Consider the following 21,214-nt stretch of genomic DNA (forward strand, 5'->3'; position numbering starts at 1 on the left):
TCTGAGGCTATGAAGCAGTCATCATAACAGACTGAGATATGATACAGATGTAGAAACTATCGAAGATTTAATATAAATATGATTAATATGTTGAAGGCTTTAATCTAATAGAAGAGGTAAACAGTATACAAGATCATCAGACAGATGATTTCAGCAGAGATATTTGAAGAATCAAAGGAAATGCAAAAAATAAAAAAACACAGTAGCAGAGATGAAGCATGCTGTGAGAGGCTCACCAGTGGATTTAAGAGATATAAGGAAAGAATTAGTTAACATAAAGATAGACCCACTAGAAATTACATAAACCTCAATGGAAGGACTAGAGATAGAGACAGAGAGAGAAGCAGATAACCTTAACTCCTAGAAGAAGAAAACTATAAGAACTCTCCCCCTTTCTCCCGCTATCTGATTTGAACATAGTCCTTTAGTAAGAAATGGCTTCTTTACACTAATTATCAATCAATGATAACAATCACACAGTAACGAGGGGGATATACTGATAAACTGAGTTAGCAACCCTGTTTTACAGGATGTTTTAGGGTAAATACTGTGGCTCCCTTTCTCTGCAGTCTATGGGTCTTAGCTGTGTGTTCAGAGCACCACTTCCTCTTAGTAAATCAGCCCTCAGATTTGCTCTGTGATCAGTTCGGTATTGAACCACCTCTCCTGACAAGTGCCGGCAAGATGCTGCTCCCATCACAGGTCATCCTGCTGGCCTCCCTGTGGATCTGTAAGTGACTTTACCCATGGGGGATTTCACTGAGTGAAGAAAAGAGATAGAAAGCATGGACAATCAAGTCAGCTATTATGGGCAGAAGAAAGCCCCAAAGGTCATTCAACCCAGGCAGATAAAGTCCACCATGACCTTGAATTCTTCAGGAAAAAAATGTAAATCCTAAACCCCTGGGTTTTCATTAATAGAAAATAAATGTGTACTATTTTAAGGAATGTCAAAATTTTGCTAATTGTTATTTTGTTTTCCTTTCAGATGCAAATGCAGACTTTTTAATAACGCAACTTGTACCATCCATTACCAAGAAACAAGGAAACACAGCATTTTTAGAATGCCAAATAAAAGCAGGTGGCTTAAGGAATAATGTATATATTCACTGGTATCAACAGAAGCCAGACCAGCCTCTAAAACGAATTCTGTATATCTCCTCAAATGAAAATGTGGTCCACGAACAAGGGGTTAATGAGGAAAGATATGAAGCCAGGAAATGGCAGAGGGATTTACCAGCGAGTCTTAGGATACACCGTGTTAATGAGGAAGATGCTGGACTATATTACTGTGCCTGCTGGGATACACTGTATAGAAATGCTCCACTTCCACTGAACAAAAACCCTCCCACAATGCCACACCCCTGCAAACATATACATGCTCCTTTCTAGGGACCTGGCTATTGTCTGGACTGAACATTTCTCCTGCATCTGTGTCCTCAGCAAGGTCTGAGCTAGGACCCAAGCCCCCAATCTGTGTTGTTTCTTTTAGTTAGGTCACCTTATCATCTATTTACCTCTCTGGGGCCTAGGTTGGCTTTTGTTAGTGACATCACTGGTGTCCTAGTTAGTGTCCTTCTTCTACATCTATGAGAAGTTTCTGGGGAAGGAAGCTAAATCCAATAAGCAAAATGGTGTGCTGACTTTGAATGAATGAATGAATGATAGAAGATATAAGGCCTTTGAAGTAACATGGACTTGGGTTTGAACTCCTGTTCAGCCTCTTAACTGACAGCATGACCTAGGAAAGTTACTACATCTTTCTCATACTGTTGCTGGGGACTGAAGAAGGTTGCATGCAGGACAGGTCTAGCACAGGGTCAACACATCACCGTGTCCTTTCCCACTATAACTACATTGTTCTCTGACCCATCTCAGCTAACGTAGGAAGTCAGGAATTTTTTTTTTTAAGATTTTATTTATTTATTTGACAGACAGAGATCACAGGCAGGCGGAGAGGTGGGCAGAGAGAGAGGAGGAAGCAGGCTCCCCGCTGAGCAGAGCGCCCGATGCGGGATTCGATCCCAGGACCCCGAGATCATGACCTGAGCTGAAGGAATTGGCTTAACCCACTGAGCCACCCAGGCGCCCGGAAGTCAGGAATTTTTAAAAGGCACATTTTACACTGTCTTCCCAATAGTAATAAAGTTTGCTTTATTTTGAAAAGCTAAGAATTATAGAGGGCACGGATTGCACGGAGCACTGGGTGTGGTGAAAAAAATAATGAATACTGTTTTTCTGAAAATAAATAAATTGAAAAAATTAAAAAAAAAAGAACTGTGACTAGGAAAAGAGTTGAGGGTAATAAACCAAAGGATGTCTTTTCTTTTTTTTTTTTTTTAAGATTTTATTTATTTATTTGACAGACAGAGATCACAGGCAGAGAGGCAGGCAGAGAGAGAGGAGGAAGCAGGCTCCCTGCTGAGCAGAGAGCCCGATGCGGGGCTCAATCCCAGGACCCTGAGATCATGACCTGAGCCGATGGCAGCGGCTTAACCCACTGAGCCACCCAGGCGCCCCCAAAGGATGTCTTTTCACCAAGAATTTTCTTCATTCACAGCAGAGTACAGAAACATCCTAGTGTCTAAAGCAAAAGCGGCAGCAATTGTGAATATTCACTAAGACTTGGAATTTTTTTTACAAACTACTGATCTACAAATGTACATACTTCTGAATAAAGTTGTGGGATTATTGTCTCATTTGTTATTACATAAAGTAATAAGACTTTTCTTCTTTTTTTTTTAATTATTTTTTAAATTATTTTCGGCATAACAGTATTCATTATTTTTTCACCACACCCAGTGCTCCATGCAATCCGTGCCTCTATATTACCCACCACCTGGTACCCCAACCTCCCACCCCCCTGCCACTTCAAACCCCTCAGATTGTTTTTTAGAGTCCATAGTCTCTCATGATTCACCTCCCCTTCCAATTTACCCCAACTCCCTTCTCCTTTCTAACTCCCCATGTCCTCCATGCTATTTGTTATGCTCCACAAATAAGTGGAACCATATGATAATTGACTCTCTCTGCTTGACTTATTTCACTCAGCATAATCTCTTCCAGTCCCATCCATATTGCTACAAAAGTTGGGTATTCATCTTTCTGATGGAGGCATAATACTCCATAGTGTATATGGACCACATCGTCCTTATCCATTCGTCCGTTGAAAGGCATCTTGGTTCTTTCCACAGTTTGGCGACTGTGGCCATTGCTACTATAAACATTGGGGTACAGATGGCCCTTCTTTTCACGACATCTGTATCTTTGGGGTAAATACCCAGGAGTGCAATTGCAGGGTCATAGGGAAGTTCTATTTTTAATTTCTTGAGGAATCTCCACACTATTCTCCAAAGAGGCTGCACCAACTTGCATTCCCACCAACAGTGTAAGAGGGTTCCCCTTTCTCCACATCCCTCCAACACATGTTGTTTCCAGTCTTGTTAATTTTGGCCATTCTAACTGGTGTAAGGTGATATCTCAATGTGGTTTTAATTTGAATCACCCTGATGGCTAGTGATGATGAACATTTTTTCATGTGCCTGATAGCCATTTGTGTATCTTCATTAGAGAAGTGTCTGTCCATATCTTCTGCCCATTTTTTGATATGATTGTCTGTTTTGTGTGTATTGAGTTTGAGGAGTTTATATAGATCCTGGATATCAGCCTTTTGTCTGTATTGTCATTTGCAAATATCTTCTCCCATTTTGTGGGTTGCCTCTTTGTTTTTTTTTGTTTGTTTGTTTGTTTGTTTTTACTGTTTCCTTTGCTGTGCAGAAGCTTTTGATTTTGATGAAGTCCCAAAAGTTTATTTTCGCCTGTGGCAGGATACAAAGTCAATGTTCAGAAATCAGTGGCTTTCTTATACACTAACAATGAAATTACAGAAAGGGAAATTAGAGAATCGATTCCATTTACTATAGCACCAAGAACCATAACATACCTGGGCATAAACCTAACCAAAGAGGTAAAGGATCTGTACTTGAGGAACTATAGAACACTCATGAAAGAAATTGAAGAAGACACAAAAAGATGGAAGACATCCATGCTCTTGGATCGGAAGAATAAACATTGTTAAAATGTCTATACTGCCTAGAGCAATCTATACTTTTAATGCCATTCCGATCAAAATTCCACCGGTATTCTTCAAAGTGCTGGAGCAAATAATCCAAAATTTTGTATGGAATCAGAAGAGACCCCGAATCGCTAAGGAAATGTTGAAAAACAAAAATAAAACTGGAGGCATCATGTTACCTGATTTCAAGCTTTACTACAAAGCCGTGATCAACAAGACAGCATGGTACTGGCATAAAAACAGACACATAGACCAGTGGAACAGAGTAGAGAGCCCAGATATGGACCCTCAACTCTATGGGCAAATAATCTTTGACAAAGCAGGAAAAAATATACAGTGGAAAAAAGACAGTCTCTTCAATAAATGGTGCTGGAAAAACTGGACAGCTATATGTAGAAGAATGAAACTCGAACTTTCTCTTACACCGTACACAAAGATAAACTCAAAATGGATAAAAGACCTCAATGTGAGACAGGAATCCATCAGAATCCTAGAGGAGAACATAGGCAGTAATCTCTTCAATATCATCCACAGCAACTTTTCTTCTAATTTTCACAATAGCCATATAGTTCCACACACTCTTTCAAAATATGGTGGAAAATCTCTAAGTCTGAGTGAAGTGGAGCTCAAGGATAGGTGTGTTTGAAACAAAACCTAATGGACAAATGTGAGGATGTTTCTCCGAAGGGAAAGATAACAATGAATTATTATAACATAGGGTTTAGGTGAAGTCTTCGGTGATCTGGTAGTTCTTTACACCAGGAACATAATCAACAACACTCAGACAGATCTTACTGAGAAGGTCTTTCCTCGGTTCTAAAGCAAACCTTCCTCCCCCAGCCCTGCCTTTGATGAACAAGGGCTGCTACTGCCTCCCCAGACCTGATTAATGCCCCCTCTTGGAGAGAATTCTAACTAGTCACTTTCAAATGCCAACCCTATGGATATATGGGTCTTTGGCTTGGGTTTGTAGGTTGAATATACTTGTTTCTTCTCTTTTCACTGTTTTTATGTCTACTGTCAACCTGTTCAGGTATCTCTGACCTCACTCCATTGCATTTCAAATGGAGACACTGGAGTGAGAATCTTTCAGAATCAACTCTCCTTTACCTGAACACCAGACAGCACAGTTCACATATATTGCAAGCAGTCTGGAGTTTCTCTCAAGAAGGTCATTGTCCACGGGTACCAGTGAAAATAGAAGAGATTATGCTGAGTGAAATAAGTCAAGCTGAGAGAGCCAATTATCATATGGTTTCACTTATTTGTGGAGCATAACAAACAGCATGGAGGACATGGGGAGTTAGAGAGGAGAAGGGAGTTGGGGGAAACTGGAAGGGGAGGTGAACCATGAGAGACTGTGGACTCTGAAAAACAATCTGAGGGGTTTGAAGTGGTGGGGGGGGGAGGTTGGGGTACCAGGTGGTGGGTAATATAGAGGGCACGGATTGCATGGAGTACTGGGTGTGGTGAAAAAAATAATGAATGCTGTTATGCTGAAAATTAATTAATTAATTAAAAAAAAAAAAGAAAACAGAAGAGCCCCTGAAATGAATCCTATATGGCTCCACCAATATTACCTGTAAGACTAGCCCCATTCCGGCTTAGACACAGATAAGAAAAACAACAGTCTTTTACCTGATAGTCAGTAAAGTCCTCGCTTCATGAAGCCCTCTGATATTGTGTCTACTGGGATCTCACAGTATTGCAGAGTCAGAAGGGAACTGTATGAAATCATTTTCTATTACTAACCCTCAACTCCTTTCTCACTTGAGCAGCCCAGCAGACTGGGCTCTTCATCACAGGTTCATAAGCTGTGGGAACACAAAGTGCCCTTTGGACATACATAACCCAATGCCTAAGCAGCAAATAGGGACATGGGATCCCAGAGATGACAAATGTCTTGTCCAAAGCTAGTTAACCACAGAGACAGGGCTGCACATGTATTTTTGAAGATCATAGAAGAGCTTCCAAGAGGCTTCCTCTTTCAACATTTCAGAAAAATGGATTTTGTTTTCAAATTTTAGTTTGAATCAAAATCTGTTATCTCATGGGAGATAAACTTCTACAAATTTCTTTTTTATTCCAGGAAAAACATTGTCATTACCTAAATTATTTTCTCATTTTGCATGGTGTGATAAAGAATCATGTCAAGTTGTAAAAGTAGCTGATTAAAAAATGGAGGCCATTGTTCATATTTCCAAAGTATATCTCTGTTGGTATATTTACATTTTGAGTTACTGAAGTTTCCTTCTTTAGAAATACAATCTCAAATTACTAACCGAGCAGGTCTGGTGTTTGTGAGAACAGAAGGGTTTTTCCTTTGATGCATCTCTGAGCAGTTTTACACAACTGAATACGTGGAAATCAAAACCTCTTAACTGACTGAATATTTTTCCTGGTAATGTAGAAAAATAGTTGGTTGACCCATGCTACCAATCACTCTCTTTTCTTTTGCTTTTATTGTTTCCGTTTTCTATCAGCTCTTCTCAGTGAATACTGCCTCCTTGAAAAAACAGACACTTGGGTCAACTCAGCTCAGGAAAACTTACAAAATATCAGATACTAAGAAGCCTATATTCAAGGCTTTCCAAGGAAACCCAGAAGATCAAATGGCTAATACCATGTTTCTACCTGCTGGTCCTGCTGTGAAACTCAGGAGAAGGCTGATGTTTTTGTAGAACCTCTAACCAGTGTGATAACTCAGGCTGGATCAAGATGTTTGCACAGGGAACTAAGCTCATAGTAATTCCCCCAGGTAAGTAACTTTGTTTTATTTCAATCCTGTGAGTGAAAAATTGATAGATATTTTTAAGAAAAAATAATATAGGATCCCCTCAGCATGTGGACAGCAATTTTGCAGCTACTTGTCACTCTAGTGGAAAGAAAACTACTTTGCAAATGGTTTATTTACTTCCCTACTTGCAAACAGATTTTATTTCTACTGTTAGAAAATACACACACAGTAAAATATATTCAGGATTGAAATTAAAATTATTTTGAGAACTGTGTCTACAAAGCATTGGTGTGAGTTATTGGTTCAACATGTTTTTCTTATAGACAGTTTCTCTTAAGTGATAAACAATTTAGTCAACTACATCCAGTATTAATAGTGTTCCTTTCTTTTTTTTTTCATTTATTTATTTTCAGCATAACAGTATCATTATTTTTTCACCACACCCAGTGCTCCATGCAATCCGTGCCTCTATAATACCCACCACCTGGTACCCCGACCTCCCACCACCCCCCCGCCACTTCAAACCCCTCAGATTGTTCCTTTCTTAATGGGTAGTGCTTCTTTCTCTAGTAACCTGCAAAATATATGATTTCTTTGATCTTTTTTAAACAGAAGTGCAGGGACGCCTGGGTGGCTCAGTGGGTTAAAGCCTCTGCCTTCGGCTCAGGTCATGATATCAGGGTCCTGGGATCGAGCCCTTCATCGGGCTCTCTGCTCCACAGGGAGCCTGCTTCCTCCATCTCTCTCTGCCTGCCTCTCTGCCTACTTGTGATCTCTGCCTATCAAATAAATAAACAAAGTCTTTAAAAAAATAAACAGAAGTGCAAAAATATTAGCAGAATAAATTACTATAAAACATCAATAAATCTCATTTATTCTTATTACTGTAACATCTTAGAGGGGAGGGTGAGACTGGTCAAAATGTTGCTATTATGGCTCTTGTGATAGTGTCTGGAGATATTCCAGTTTAATGGAGTTTCTGAGCTCAGTAGACCATTTCAGCTCCAGAAACTATAAAAAGAATCTGTTTTCATGCTTTTACATTTTTGTTTGTTCATTTAGTGTCTCAGCAAACATTTATTGAAGACAGTTTTTGTACTGGATGCTAGAGATAAAAGGGTGAACAAGACACAATCTTATCACTCAAAAATCTTCCATCTAAAGGACAACAATTTTAGATTGTGCCTTCATTGGGCCCCACATTTTTTGACTTGTGACTACCAGAGACACAGAACATCTTAGATTCATCAGCTCTTTTGCTTTCTTAATTTATGCAATACCTATTGGTTATAAAATTCATATACTTGGGGCACCCAGTTGGCTCAGTAGCTTAAGCATCTGCCTTCGAGCTGAAGGTCATGATTTCAGGTTCCTGGGATGAGCCTTGCATCAGGCTCTCTGCTCAGCAGGGAGCCTGCTTCTCCTTCTGTCTCTGCCCCTACCCCCAGCACATGGTTTCTCTCAAGTAAATAAATAAAAATCTTCTAAAATATAAAATAAAGTTGTATTTTTATTGGAAGAATTTGATAAAAAAAAAAAAGAAGACCTGAAACCATTCCTGCAAAGGGAACAATAATATCAGCTAAGATTTATTAAGGGCCAGATACCATGCTGACTGGTCTAATGCACTATCTCATTCCTCCACAGCCCTATACAGAAAATCCTCTTTTTCCAGTTTTGCAGGTGGGGAAACTGAGGCTTAGAGATGTTCATTTATTTACCTAAAGTCACATGACTAGTTATTAAGGCAAAGAGTGGGATCCAAGAGAGACTTGTCCATTCCAATAAAGGCCATTATGTGATATTAGAAACACTAAGCCATATTTTTAAAAGATTTTTATTTATTTATTTATTAACGAACTATGAGAGACTGGACTCCCAAGAAACAGACTGAGGGTTTTAGAGGGGAGGGGAAGAGGGGGTGGGCTACTCTGGTAGTGGGTATTAAGGAGGGCACATATTGCATGGAGTACTAGGTGTTATATGTAAACAATGAATCATGGAACAGTACAACAAAAACTAAGGATGTACTGTATAGTGACTGATATAATATAAAAATAATTTAAAAAGAATAAAAACTGAAAAAAATATTTATTTCTTAGAGAGAGAGAGAGGGAAAGTACACATGGAGAGAGGAGGAGAAGGGGAGGGAGAGTTGTCCTACATGCAGAACTCAGTTGCATAACTCAGCTGTCTTTGCACTCCTGCCGGGACAGCTGCAGAGAGACCAAAACAAACAGGATCTTCCTCTTGATAGAGAAACTCAGATTTTTAAATCAATTCCCTGGAAACTGTTAGGGTAATTTCAAGCTCAAAGGAGTAGTCCTTCAGGAATAACTAGGTTAAGAGATCATAATTATGATTTCAGACTCTGTAACAACTTACCAGGTCTAGTGTCAGTGGGAATTAGATTCTGGAAAGAATTTATTTTACAATTAAACCCTTAATATATAGAAATAAAATAATCCTGTAAAAATACTGAACACTCACTTATTAAATACTCAAATAAATTATTTCTATATTTTCTTTTTTGAAAATTAAAGAAATATTAACTGTAAATTACACTCTAGTAAAAGAAGCGAAATCAGAGAAGAAAACCCTTTAAGGGAAGACATTAGAACTTTCAGGAAAATGGTGAAAAAAGGTAAAATCATACTCTCCAACCCCTGTGAATGAGGTGGGAAAGATGGAACCAAGCTGACTCTGGGGAACACCAAGTTCATGGTGTCAGGGTCACAGAACCAAGCCCCATGTCAAGCAGCAGGTCAAGCCCCATGATGGGCTCCATGCTCAGCAGGGAGTCTACTTATGTCCCTGTCTCTCTCCCTCTGAGCCTGCCTCTGCTATTATACTCTCTCTCTGTCTCTAACATAAGTAAATCAGTCTTTAAAAAATTTTTTTAAATGATGAGAATGTAATAAGCATTGTCTCAAGTATCGTTACCTTGAATATAAGGTACTCTCTCATTTTTCAGTGGAAATATCCAGACATAAAGGAAAAAGGGAGGATGCTTTGAAATTTGAATATATAAACTTAAAGCGATATGGATAAAAGTCAAATATTCACTTGTATATTTAATATCTTAATTATCTAGGTATATTTAGAAAGTTAAAAATTGTATCAATTCAAACATCAATTGAGAAACACTGCTTTTTTTCCCTCAATTTTTTTCATTTTAGACACTTCACACGCATCTGAAACATATACATTAGAGCAAATTTCTGAGTCGTCCCAGGGTCTGAGTGTCTATTTTGGGATTCCCTTAGGATGACATCAATGGATAGTTTTTCTGAAGAGAAAATTACCCACTTACAAAATTAAAAAAATTTTTTTTTGTATTCCCTCTGGTATTCCATATTTTTCAATGTAAGCATAACATGTAGAGATTTTTGTTCCAGGTAATATTTACCAAATCCATATTAAACTTCTTTACTGTCTTTACCAGCTCTACCTCTAAAACCAACGTTGAGTTTATTTCAGGTTGATACCTTGTCCAAGTAGTATTGTTTGATCAAAGTAGAGCATTAGAAGAGCCTCTTTAATATGAGAGGCTGAAACCTAAGGCAACCCCTGTGTTGTGAGGGATAATATTGGAAATGAAAGCTTCACCTTATGCTCTGGCATTTCAGTGTGTTAGATTCTACATGCTTTGGTCTGTATCTCAGCAGGATTTGCAAACATCTCCCGGTTTTCATGTCATCTTTGAGGTTAAACCTTACCAAATGGTCAAGCTCTGGGGCAGAAAAAGAAACAAGCTCTAGTGCACAAACTATTCCTCATTTATTTATACTGCCTATTTCCAAAAATCTATTTGAGAAGACTTAAGTCTTCTTAATACACAAATAGCATTCTGCCATGAACTAAAAATAGAAGATCCAAAGCACTGAAGAAAGTAGAAGAAAAAAGGCCTGTGGTTATCTACCTAGAAACACAGGGTCAAATTTTAGGTTCAAAGGCAGAGAAAACTGTGGTGAAGTACATACTTTATATCACCTATGAAAATGAAGCACACTGACTTTTCACATTTGTTATGTTTTTCCCACCATAAAATGAGAAAAGGACTTTAATGTACAAGTCGTTTAGGAGGAATGTGAAGTGAAAGAGTGGGCATTGCCTTCCACATCCACTTTATAAAATGGAAGAAATGGTCTAAGAAAAGCACATTCTATGCTCCCACTATGTCGTTACTTTGGGCACCACGATATTTAATGTCATTCACAGATGGTGACCTTCAGCAGACCTGGTCAGACACCAACAAGTTTGACCTTCATGCTCATATTTATTAGAAAAAAGTTTAAACATTTTAAATACTTTAGAATATTAAATAAAGTTAAAAATGTCATAAATTTGAAATTCATAGTCAAATATGAATTAACTTTAATTATTGAATAAAAGAAAAATAACAAAAATAAAGAACAATTAAATCAACACCAATATGTAGGTTTGAAATATCACACTTGCACTTGGAAATGTAGTTGACATTTGGTAAATTTATATAGGATTCACAATATCATATCTTAATAAAATATACATAACCAGCAATTTAATTTCAATGTATTTTGTGATTATGCCAATGAATGTATATAAATATACTGGACAGGTTTATTTATTTGGAATCTGTTTTCCAATTTATGATTCATAAAATTATTTTGGCCATAAAAATCACTGTTAAAAAGCTTAAAAAGAATGTTGAAGGAAAAACTAGGTACTATAATACCCAAAATATAGGCACTAACCATATTTAATCAAGTACACTATTTTAATGCTCAGCTAATATTCAATTGAGAAAATTATGGGAGTTCAAGATTCATTTCATGCTGAAAAGAATAAAACATCAAGAGTCTAGCTAAAGAAAAGAGACAGGAGGTAAAACCAATGTGTGAACAGCCAGAAACTTTTCAAATTCATCAATTTATTTTCAGTTTCTTTACTATAACAAATCAGATGTATTCCTACAAAAAACCACACAAAGTTTCTAAGATGAAAATTAGATTCCTTAAAATATTGACTAGAGATTAAAATTATGTAAATATCATGTACAGTTGAAAAATTAATCTTATTTATCTAACATGCTTTTAAAATTAAAAACAAAGTATATCATTGGAAAAATATACAGTGTCTTATTATTATAATCAAAATAGTATTTGCACTACAGCAAGATATATAAACATAAGTACATTCTGGCATCATTCTATTTATATCATGAATAAAAGCTCATTGTTTGTTACTCATTTAGTATAAAAATAGGAGCTATGATACACAAAGAGAAATTCTCAAGAATTTTTTTTCAAAAAAAAAAAAAAAGAGTACTACAAACTGCCCAGAAGAGATTTTTTTTCCTTTTCTTCTCAAATGAAAAATCCATTTGTTCTTTTCTAAAGAAATTGCCCATTGTATTGCTAAACTAACTCCAAACTAGCTCAAAGAGAATATCAGTAAAGCACTTGCATGATGGAAATAAGTTTTATTTTTTTTAAGATTTTATTTATTTATTTGACAGACAGAGATCACAAGTAGGCAGAGAGGCAGGCAGAGAGAGGAGGAAGCAGGCTCCCTGCTGAGCAGAGAGCCAGATGCGGGGCTCGATCCCAGAACCCTGGGATCATGACCTGAGCCGAAGGCAGAGGCTTTAACCCACTGAGTCACCCAGGTGCCCCGGAAATATATTTTAAAAGGATTCTAATATTTATAATTTTAATCACTAACAGTAAATGTATAATCAAGTAACATACCAGTGTTTGAGTGACATAACCTTTAAAACCAATGATGTTTTGCCATATATTTTGACATTATGTCTGTAAGAAACTCTGAAACCATACTTCTAACATTACATTACATTGTCAAAATATGGTGTCTTCTTAGTCATATATAAATGTCAAATGGAATTTCAGTACAAAAGGTGCTTTCAGTGAACATTTTCCAAGCAATACAAAATTCTGATAAGTGCATTAGTTAATACAAAAGCATTTCTGAAAAAAAATAAGTTTTCTAATAGCAGTTTTGGAAATACCACTGGAAATTCCCCATTGCTTCTAAATTCAAGGCATTATAAATATTTGAGAGATGCAGTTTTAATCATTTAAAATCCTGGATCTTAAAATCCTGGAGTTATTCAGAATGGAGACTGAGATGTTTTACAAAATCAGGAATCAAATAGGAGACCTCCATTACTTCAAAAGTGGGTTTGGCCCTAAAAGACTCTGAATCTCACAAAACAAACAGAGGGTTGCTGGGGGGGAGGTGGGTAGGGAGAAGGTGTGGGGTTATGGACATTGGGGAGGGTATGTGCTATGGTGAGTGCTGTGAAGTGTGTAAACCTGGCGATTCACAGACCTGTACCCCTGGGGCTAATAATACATTATATGTTAATAAAAATAATTTTTAAAAAGTAGGTTTGGGATCCATATTTGAAGATTTAAAGATCAACTGGATAGATTTTCAAGGACACGTGGATGTGGAGTCTCATTCAAAATGTGTGTACTGTTCCCAAAAAACCCTCACATTTTAATCCAGATTCCACCACTTTATAGTTGTGACTTTGAGCAAGTTACATGGTTTCTTGTAACTCTTTTCACACTGAAAATAAGAACAATTAGTACCTCATAAACCACCGTGGATGAAAGGCCTGACATAAGTACTAATTCTGTGGCAAATTTCCTCATTTCACTGTGCTAGGTGCTTCTAAACTACACCATGTTTGTGTTACTCTAATAATGTTTTAATTGTTATTCCACTTCCCCACAGATAGAAGCCTTAATGTAGACATTTCCCCCAAGCCCACAATTTTTCTACCTTCAGTTACGGAGCGAGAACTCCATAAGGCTGGAACATATCTTTGTCTTCTTGAGGATTTTTTCCCGGATGTTATCAAGATAGATTGGCAAGAAAAGGATGACAAAACAATTCTGAAATCGCAGCAGGGAGACACCGTGAAGACTAACGACACATACATGAAATTCAGCTGGCTGACCGTGAGTGGAGCGTCAATGGATAAAGAACACAAATGTATCGTCAAACACGAGAGGAATAAAGGAGGAGTTGATCAAGAGATTCTATTTCCTCCCCAGAAAAAAGGTATGTGCATGTATATATGAATGCAACATTCCAGTACCCTTTTTTGCCCCAAAGGAAATAGTCCACATTTTTTGTCAAATACTAATGAAAAGAAAAAAATAGAAACTTTTTATTGATGTTGCAACCTTTAATATAGGACATAAACATCTTGCTCTTTCTTTTAGAATTTCTAAAAGAAATGCAGTCCTTTAGAATTGAAGTAGAATGGGCTTTGGAACATACAGAAAAAAAGAAGACAAATTCACTTAGTCTTTCTTGCCTCCGTTTCATCATCTGAAAATAAGGTCACAGTGATGTCTTTGGAGGGTCATTATATGAATTAATTGAAATAATGCATATGAAAGCCCCTAGCAATCTTGCAAACCATAAATGCTCAAGAGAGAACCACACTTGATCATGAAATAAGAACAATTATTCATCTTTCAAGAATGTTCTACTCAGCAGTCAGAGTTCCTTCCACTTCAATCTTGCTCTACTCAAAGAATTACCCACAAACAATGAGTTATAAGCTGCAAAATGTTTGAGCCAGATCACAGCTCAACAAAAGTAATTTGGCTGCTGAGGTTTTAGTATGGTCTTGGGTTTTTCATATTTGAATTTATATTCCACTCTAAGGGGAGATTTGGTAAGTAAAGATGAGCTGAGGTTACCATGTACAAACATTCTCCCTTTCTACACAATGAATGTATTTCTTATCATTGGTAAAGCTGCTCCACAAACATTCTTGCAGTCCTGGTGTGTGCCAGGCCTGGGAAGGATGTAGGATGAGCTACTGCTCCAAGGAGGATCACTACAGTAGAGAGAATATACTTGTCCAATCACTTAGGGTCACTCATGATTCAAGCAAGGTGTCCCAAATTAACCTCATTGGTGATGACACTGGTCATATTCAGATTGTGGGTGGATGACTGAATGTGCTCTGGGCCTGCTGTGATCCAGGAACTCACTAGACTCAGAAGTCAAGTTCTGGCTGGCATTAACATCACAGACCAAGGCCCTACAGAGCTCATAAGAAGGAACTAGTTTATACTTTCCCTGTGGTTCACAAGTGCTTGGGAGCAGCGGACAACAAACACATAACGAGACATGCAAAGACCTTTGCAGTATACCACTCTGAATTGCTGAAGTATATCTTTCTCTTCTTGAATCCTTAGTTTCTCCAGTGATCAATTTAGAGTCAAACACATACTGACCTTTCTTTTCTCCTAGAATGTGATGAAGACAATGTGCAGTAATGCCAGTGAAAATGCTTGGTTTTGAAAACATGAGATGAAATGTTTATTCATTTGTTTTATATTTTCCTAATAGCTGGTGTAAAATTATAAACAACCCTAATTTCCTATTCTTACAGCCAAGAAACAGAGAGGAAGCAAATGAGCAAAACACAAGTTTAATGTAATCACTGGACTGAAGTATTTTAAGTATTGATTTTTATAGTGATAGAAGTAAAATTATGCTATAGTACATTCTATGATGATCATTTTAGAAAAGGAAGAATTTCTTGTTCATGATGCCTTTTACCTGAGAATTAAGTTCTGAAAGTACTGTCTCCCAAGATCTTCTCATAGCAACAAAGCTATTGAGGGCATTTCTGTTAATGTTTTTCTATGGCAAATTTCTAATGCTGTTTCTTGTAAGATTTTGTTTGTTTGTTCTTTTTGTTTTTGATGAAAGTTAAAAATACATAGAACATGGAAGTCGAAATCCACGAAGTGATTTCGAAGAGATAAAACTAATCTGGTCTGATTGCATGGAGCACTGGGTGTAGTGCAAAAATAATGAATACTGTTATGCTGAAAATAAAAAATAAAGTTAAAAAAACTAAGCTGGTCCAAGTTTTCAACGAAACTGATTGAAAAAGAAAATCTAGGACATACCCACAGATTATAATTTGAGAGATTATTACCTTAATGTTTTTCAATCAATCAATTCATGGTGATTAGAGATTTTTACTTCTCTTTTAACGAGTAAGCCACTGTATGGAAAAGAAAGGGAATTTTAAGACACTTTAAAGTCAGTTCTTGAGAATATTTTAACACCTAAACATGATTATATACACTTTTTTATTCTTGAGATTTACTCCAAAACCAACAGCTCAGATTTATTTTTTAAGGGCGTACCAAAATAAAATTCTGTGGAGTGAATAATTTGCATAACAGAACCATACCTGTATGGACAAGAACAAATCAAGAAGAATAAAGAAAGAATAAACCAAAACATGTTGGGACTTTCTCCCTCCACCCAACAGTCAATGATCTTTTTAAGGATATTTGTCTTTGTATGCATGTTGGGTTTTGCTTTTGTTGGGGTTTTGTTTTGCTTTGTTTTGTTTTGTTTTACACTGTAAAGAAATACAACCCTCACCTCAGTTTTATATATTCAGAAAACTATGATTCTTACTTGGCCAATCTTTTAATCCCTGGAAAGAAGCACACTGAAATACTAAGCTTCTATAATCAAAAGGTCATTTGTTATGAGTAATTAAGATACTGGAAGGGATGATGTCTTAGAGTCCACAATGGTAGATATAGTATAGATTTCTATGGATTGTTTTACAAGGTAGTTTCCACATGTTCTAGCTCATCTAAATCCTCATAATGGTTCTTTGAGTGCTGGCTCTGCCCATCACTGGTATGACTCCCAGTGAGTTATTTAGACTTTCTAAACCTCACGTCTTCATGGTTAACATGAATATAGTTCATGTCAGTGTCACTAGGGAATCAGATGACCTAATACATGTGAACATTTCACATGGTGCCTGGCAGAGTAATAATCACTCAATAGGTATTATTGGCTTTTATTCGTGTTGTTGTCATGTCGACAAATACCACCCACCGCTCCAAAAAAGAATGTGTGGAAGTTGGGAATATTGGGAACATGCATAATTTGGAAAGGTAGGATCTCTTTCTTTTGCTTAAAAGGAGAATTTACTTAAACCATACTCCTCCCAAAATGTAAGATTCTGCTTGGAATTTACTTGGGTATCAACCTGGCTAGTCTAGCATAAGGCATTTCATGTTAGCAATGGGTGCTAAGGACTGTAGAGAAGCCACTGTTTCTGGTTATTTTTCCATTCAGCCAATATTTATAGAACACCTACTGTGCAGCAGGCTCTGTGTCAGAAGCTAGGAGCACTTATATAGTCTTAGACATTACCCTCCAGTTGTAAGGAAAAAAAAAAAAATCTATCATTCATGAACTTCAACATCTTCATGTGCAGAAATGCAATATATGAATTGACTTCCTGATTTACACAGACTCAGAACAATCATTTCTGGAATTGTGGCACTCATATTAGTAATAGCTCTCTCCTCTTGGTTGACAAATTCTATCATCTATCTATCTATCTCTCTATCCATCCATCCATCCATCAATCCATCCATCCATATATCCACAACACAAACACCAGTCAAATAATATACATGAACAATTGAATAATACTTGCTCTCATTTCTTTTAGATCTCACTGCTATTAATTCTACAAAAGCTTCTCTGAGATATAAAGATGGTAAGTTTTTGTCTATGTTTGCCTTTACGTTATGCTATATAGCATTTTTTCCTCCTGATCAACTTAGCATCTGGCGTTAGGTGGAAACGTCAGAATGGCTGGTGATATTTTAACTCAATCCATCATTTCTCAGGAGTGTTTTTCACAGAGTAAGTGTTTGTTTGGGTATGAAAGGACTATAAATTAGGGGTACAGTGATTGCTCTGAATTCTTTTAACAACGGACTTGACTCATTTCTGTGACTTTTATTTCTACTGATTGAGGAAAACATGATATCAAGTTGCTTCTAGATAATTTTTACGTCTTTGTTCTTGCTGGTGGTTAACAACATGAACTGACACCAAGAGGTTTTTGTACAGAAGGCATAATGCTGCGCTGCGAGTGCATTTTGTTTAATTCTCTTAATACTCACTGTGAAGGATAATATTCCTATTTTACACATGAAGGCAATGACTTAAAATTAATTAAGTCCCTTACACCATGACACACAGCAAGATTAGAGGCTTCAACCCAGACCTTCTGAAATAACAATTCATACATCTTACTCAGTTTTCTATTCTTCTACATTGTTGTCATAAAACAAGATATCCCAAAGCCAGGGCCCAAGACAGGTGTCCACATGGGGAGTGTGAGTACTGGGATTCAAACGCCACAGACGGGACATTAACCCTAGTCTTTTTATTATTAGCTCCATGAATATGGGCACAGTAGTTATACTTTCTGGCAAGCAGGAATAACACAAATAACACCTCATCAGTTACTGAAGACATAATGTCATATATGTGGAATATCTAAATAGTTTATTTTATTTAGCTGACACATAAGTACTAGTTTCTCACCCTTTCTTCCAACATGTACTCTCAACAAGAGAGTACAAGAAACATTGCTCTAGCTTTGCTGATCTGCCTTCCATGTCCAATATCAAGAGGCCTCTAGACCTTAGCTAACATATTGCTTGACCAAGGACACTTTGTTAAGGAATAATGAGTACAGCATCACTGGATGTCCTTTTCCACACCGAGGGCTAATGATTTTGGAATTCTGACTCAATGGAGATAAATACATACACAAAATTTCCATGTGAACAGACTCAGCCTAATGGTTCATTGAATAGCCAATCTGACACACCAACATTGGCATTAATTATTTTTTGATATTGTGTATTTCCTGCAAAACTCAAAGGATAACAAATGCAATTATCCTATAATATCTTAACTACAATAAATATATTCAGGGAGTGAGTTTGATCTCCTAAAGTTGCAGAGAATTTGGATTCACTCCTTTCTTCCACTTTATTTTATTATTTTTTAAGTTTTTATTTAAATTCCAGTTAGTTAACATACTAATTATAATATTAGTTTCAGGTATACAATATGGTGATTTAACACTTACACACATCACCCAGGGCTTATCACAACTAATGCCCTCTTTAATAACCCCCCCTCCACCCTACCTTGAACACAACCAAATTTCCATTGATTGTACCCTTGATAAGAATCTTAGCAATGCACAAGATATATTGGCTAAGATGCTTCTAAATCAAAAATTTATATTTATATTTATGCTTAACTCTTTGTAACTGAAAGTATTTATTACTTTGGAAGTACAGAAATACAAAGTAGGTAAGAATGTGCTATCAACATTATGTCACTAGGATTAAAATCTTGCTGGTGCTATTTATGAATCATATGACATCAGGAAAATTATTCTCTGTCCTCAATTTATTTGTAAAATGGCAACAAAAATAATAATCCCCTGGGTTATTGAAAAATTAAGAAAGATTAAAACAATCTGAGGGGTTTGAAGTAGCAGGGGGTTGGGAGGTTGGGGTACCAGGTGGTGGGTATTATAGAGGGCACAGCTTGCATGGAGCACTGGGTGTGGTGAAAAAATAATGAATACTGTTTTTCTGAAAATAAATAAATTGGAAAAAAAAATAATGATACTGTTATGCTGAAAATAAATAAATTTTTTAAAAATTTATATAAAAATTTTAAAAAAGAGAAAGATTAAATATTTGCACATAAACTTTTCAAATTAAATGTCTGCCATGTAGTTAATTATTAAAGCATATTAGTTATATTATTACCTAAAGACATGGTAGGGGTGAAGAAATGGTAAAAGCTATTTTAACCAATGCTTCTTCAGACTGACTCATTCATCTAAGACATAGCCTTACTTTTTAATACTTTAGAATGTTCTAAGTGAATTTCCCAGAGGTTATTGATTGATTTGACCTGCAAGCTGGATTTTGAGTTATTTTGTGATGGTGGTGGGGGTAGTGTTAGTGGTGTAGATGTTTATTGTCAGGTTGTGAGGGTCTAGGGGCTTCCTTTCCACTTAGATCATCAGAAATGTATAATGTGACCTGTCTCCCATTAATAAGCCTTAGCCTTGGGGTGCCTGGGTGGCTCAGTGGGTTAAAGCCTCTGCCTTCGGCTCGGGTCGTGATCCCAGGGTCCTGGGATCGAGCCCCGCATCGGGCTCTCTGCTCAGGAGGGAGCCTGCTTCCTCTTCCCTCTCTCTCTGCCTGCCTCTCTGCTTAGTTGTGATCTCTATCTGTCAAATAAAATATAAAATAAAGATCTTTAAAAAAAAACAAGCCTTAGCCTTTCAAAAGAAAAGAAGGTGAAAATAATAAATGACTTGTTTTAGATACTTTGCAGCTGCAGCTCAAGACCACTTCTGCCTACTACACCTACCTTCTACTTCTCTTCAAGAGCCTGATCTACTCTGTCATCGTGGCCATCTGTCTGCTTGGGAGACCAGCATTCTGTGGCAATGGGAAGAGTTCCTAATACATGGTGGCACAAGAGTCCACTTTTCTCCAATGGCAATTGTCGCCAAAGTATCTGTTGTGGATCTAATGGGGCTTTCTCTCTGAGACTGTTATATTTCAGTTCAAATGTGTCTTTTTCTATTGTCATTACTGCAGAACAGGTTTACACACCAGTAGGCAAACAGAAACTTTCACTTTGCCGCTAGAACAAATTCTGCCATGACTGGGGCGGGGCCAGGGGGCATCCACAGGGGCTTCAGCACCGCTCTCTCCTTAATGTCCACCAGCTCCTCAGCCACCCAGTCCCAGAGCCTCTGAGCACAGCCAACACACAGCTTCAGCTGCATCTCCTGGGGCTCTTTAACCAGATAACTGCTTCAAAGCCATTTATTCTACACATCTGGACTGCCATCACGGCTGCCTGAGTTTGGTACTGCTTTACATAATAAGCACAATAAAAAACAATCAAAGGTCTACTTTGGCCTCTGTGTTCTTTCATTTGGTGCAATGTAACTGAGAGTTCAAGGTAAGGGACAGCATGAAAACAGAGCCTTCAAATTCAACAGTGGTTGTTATATTGGTCATTTCCTCATTTCTAATTATTTGTCTGAGATAGTCCTTATGAAGTCTTCTTTGGGGCACCAGCCCCAGGAGAGCCACAGCCAGTGAAGGTGCCCAGGTTGTTTCTTCAAAGGTCAGCAAATTCAGATTCATTTGGTTGAAGACACTCTGGTGGTGACAGTATAGCCTGCCCCATGAATGGTGGGTGTGCTCAGACCTATCCCTCTGTGTCAGGAACACCATGTTTCCTGACCTCACAAGAACCCCATAAGAGTTCCACTAACACCAGAAATGTAGGGTGGTGGCATAGTTAAGTGCTTGAATTCTGAAACCCAAGTTCTTGAGTCTATAGCTATATGAACTCTCTGTGCCATAAGTTTATCATTTAAAATAAAGATACATTGTGCCAATCTCCTGGAGTAGTGTAGATAAGACAATTTAATTTTGTTGGGTACATGTGAGTCCTCAACAGTATTAGCA

At 37.3% G+C, this 21,214-nt stretch overlaps 1 gene segment (V, D, J or C); it reads left to right on the top strand.

Annotated features, from left to right (window-relative positions):
- The first annotated feature begins 660 nt into the window (after positions 1 to 660).
- LOC122904010 lies at positions 661 to 20,638 on the top strand. The segment is given in 6 exon segments: positions 661 to 730; positions 989 to 1,310; positions 6,757 to 6,833; positions 13,557 to 13,886; positions 17,347 to 17,394; positions 20,050 to 20,638. Coding segments are annotated over 6 exon segments (966 nt in total).
- The last annotated feature ends 576 nt before the right edge of the window (positions 20,639 to 21,214 follow it).

Source organism: Neovison vison, chromosome 4 (assembly GCF_020171115.1).
Source record: "Neovison vison isolate M4711 chromosome 4, ASM_NN_V1, whole genome shotgun sequence".
Taxonomy (NCBI): Eukaryota; Metazoa; Chordata; class Mammalia; order Carnivora; family Mustelidae; genus Neogale; species Neogale vison.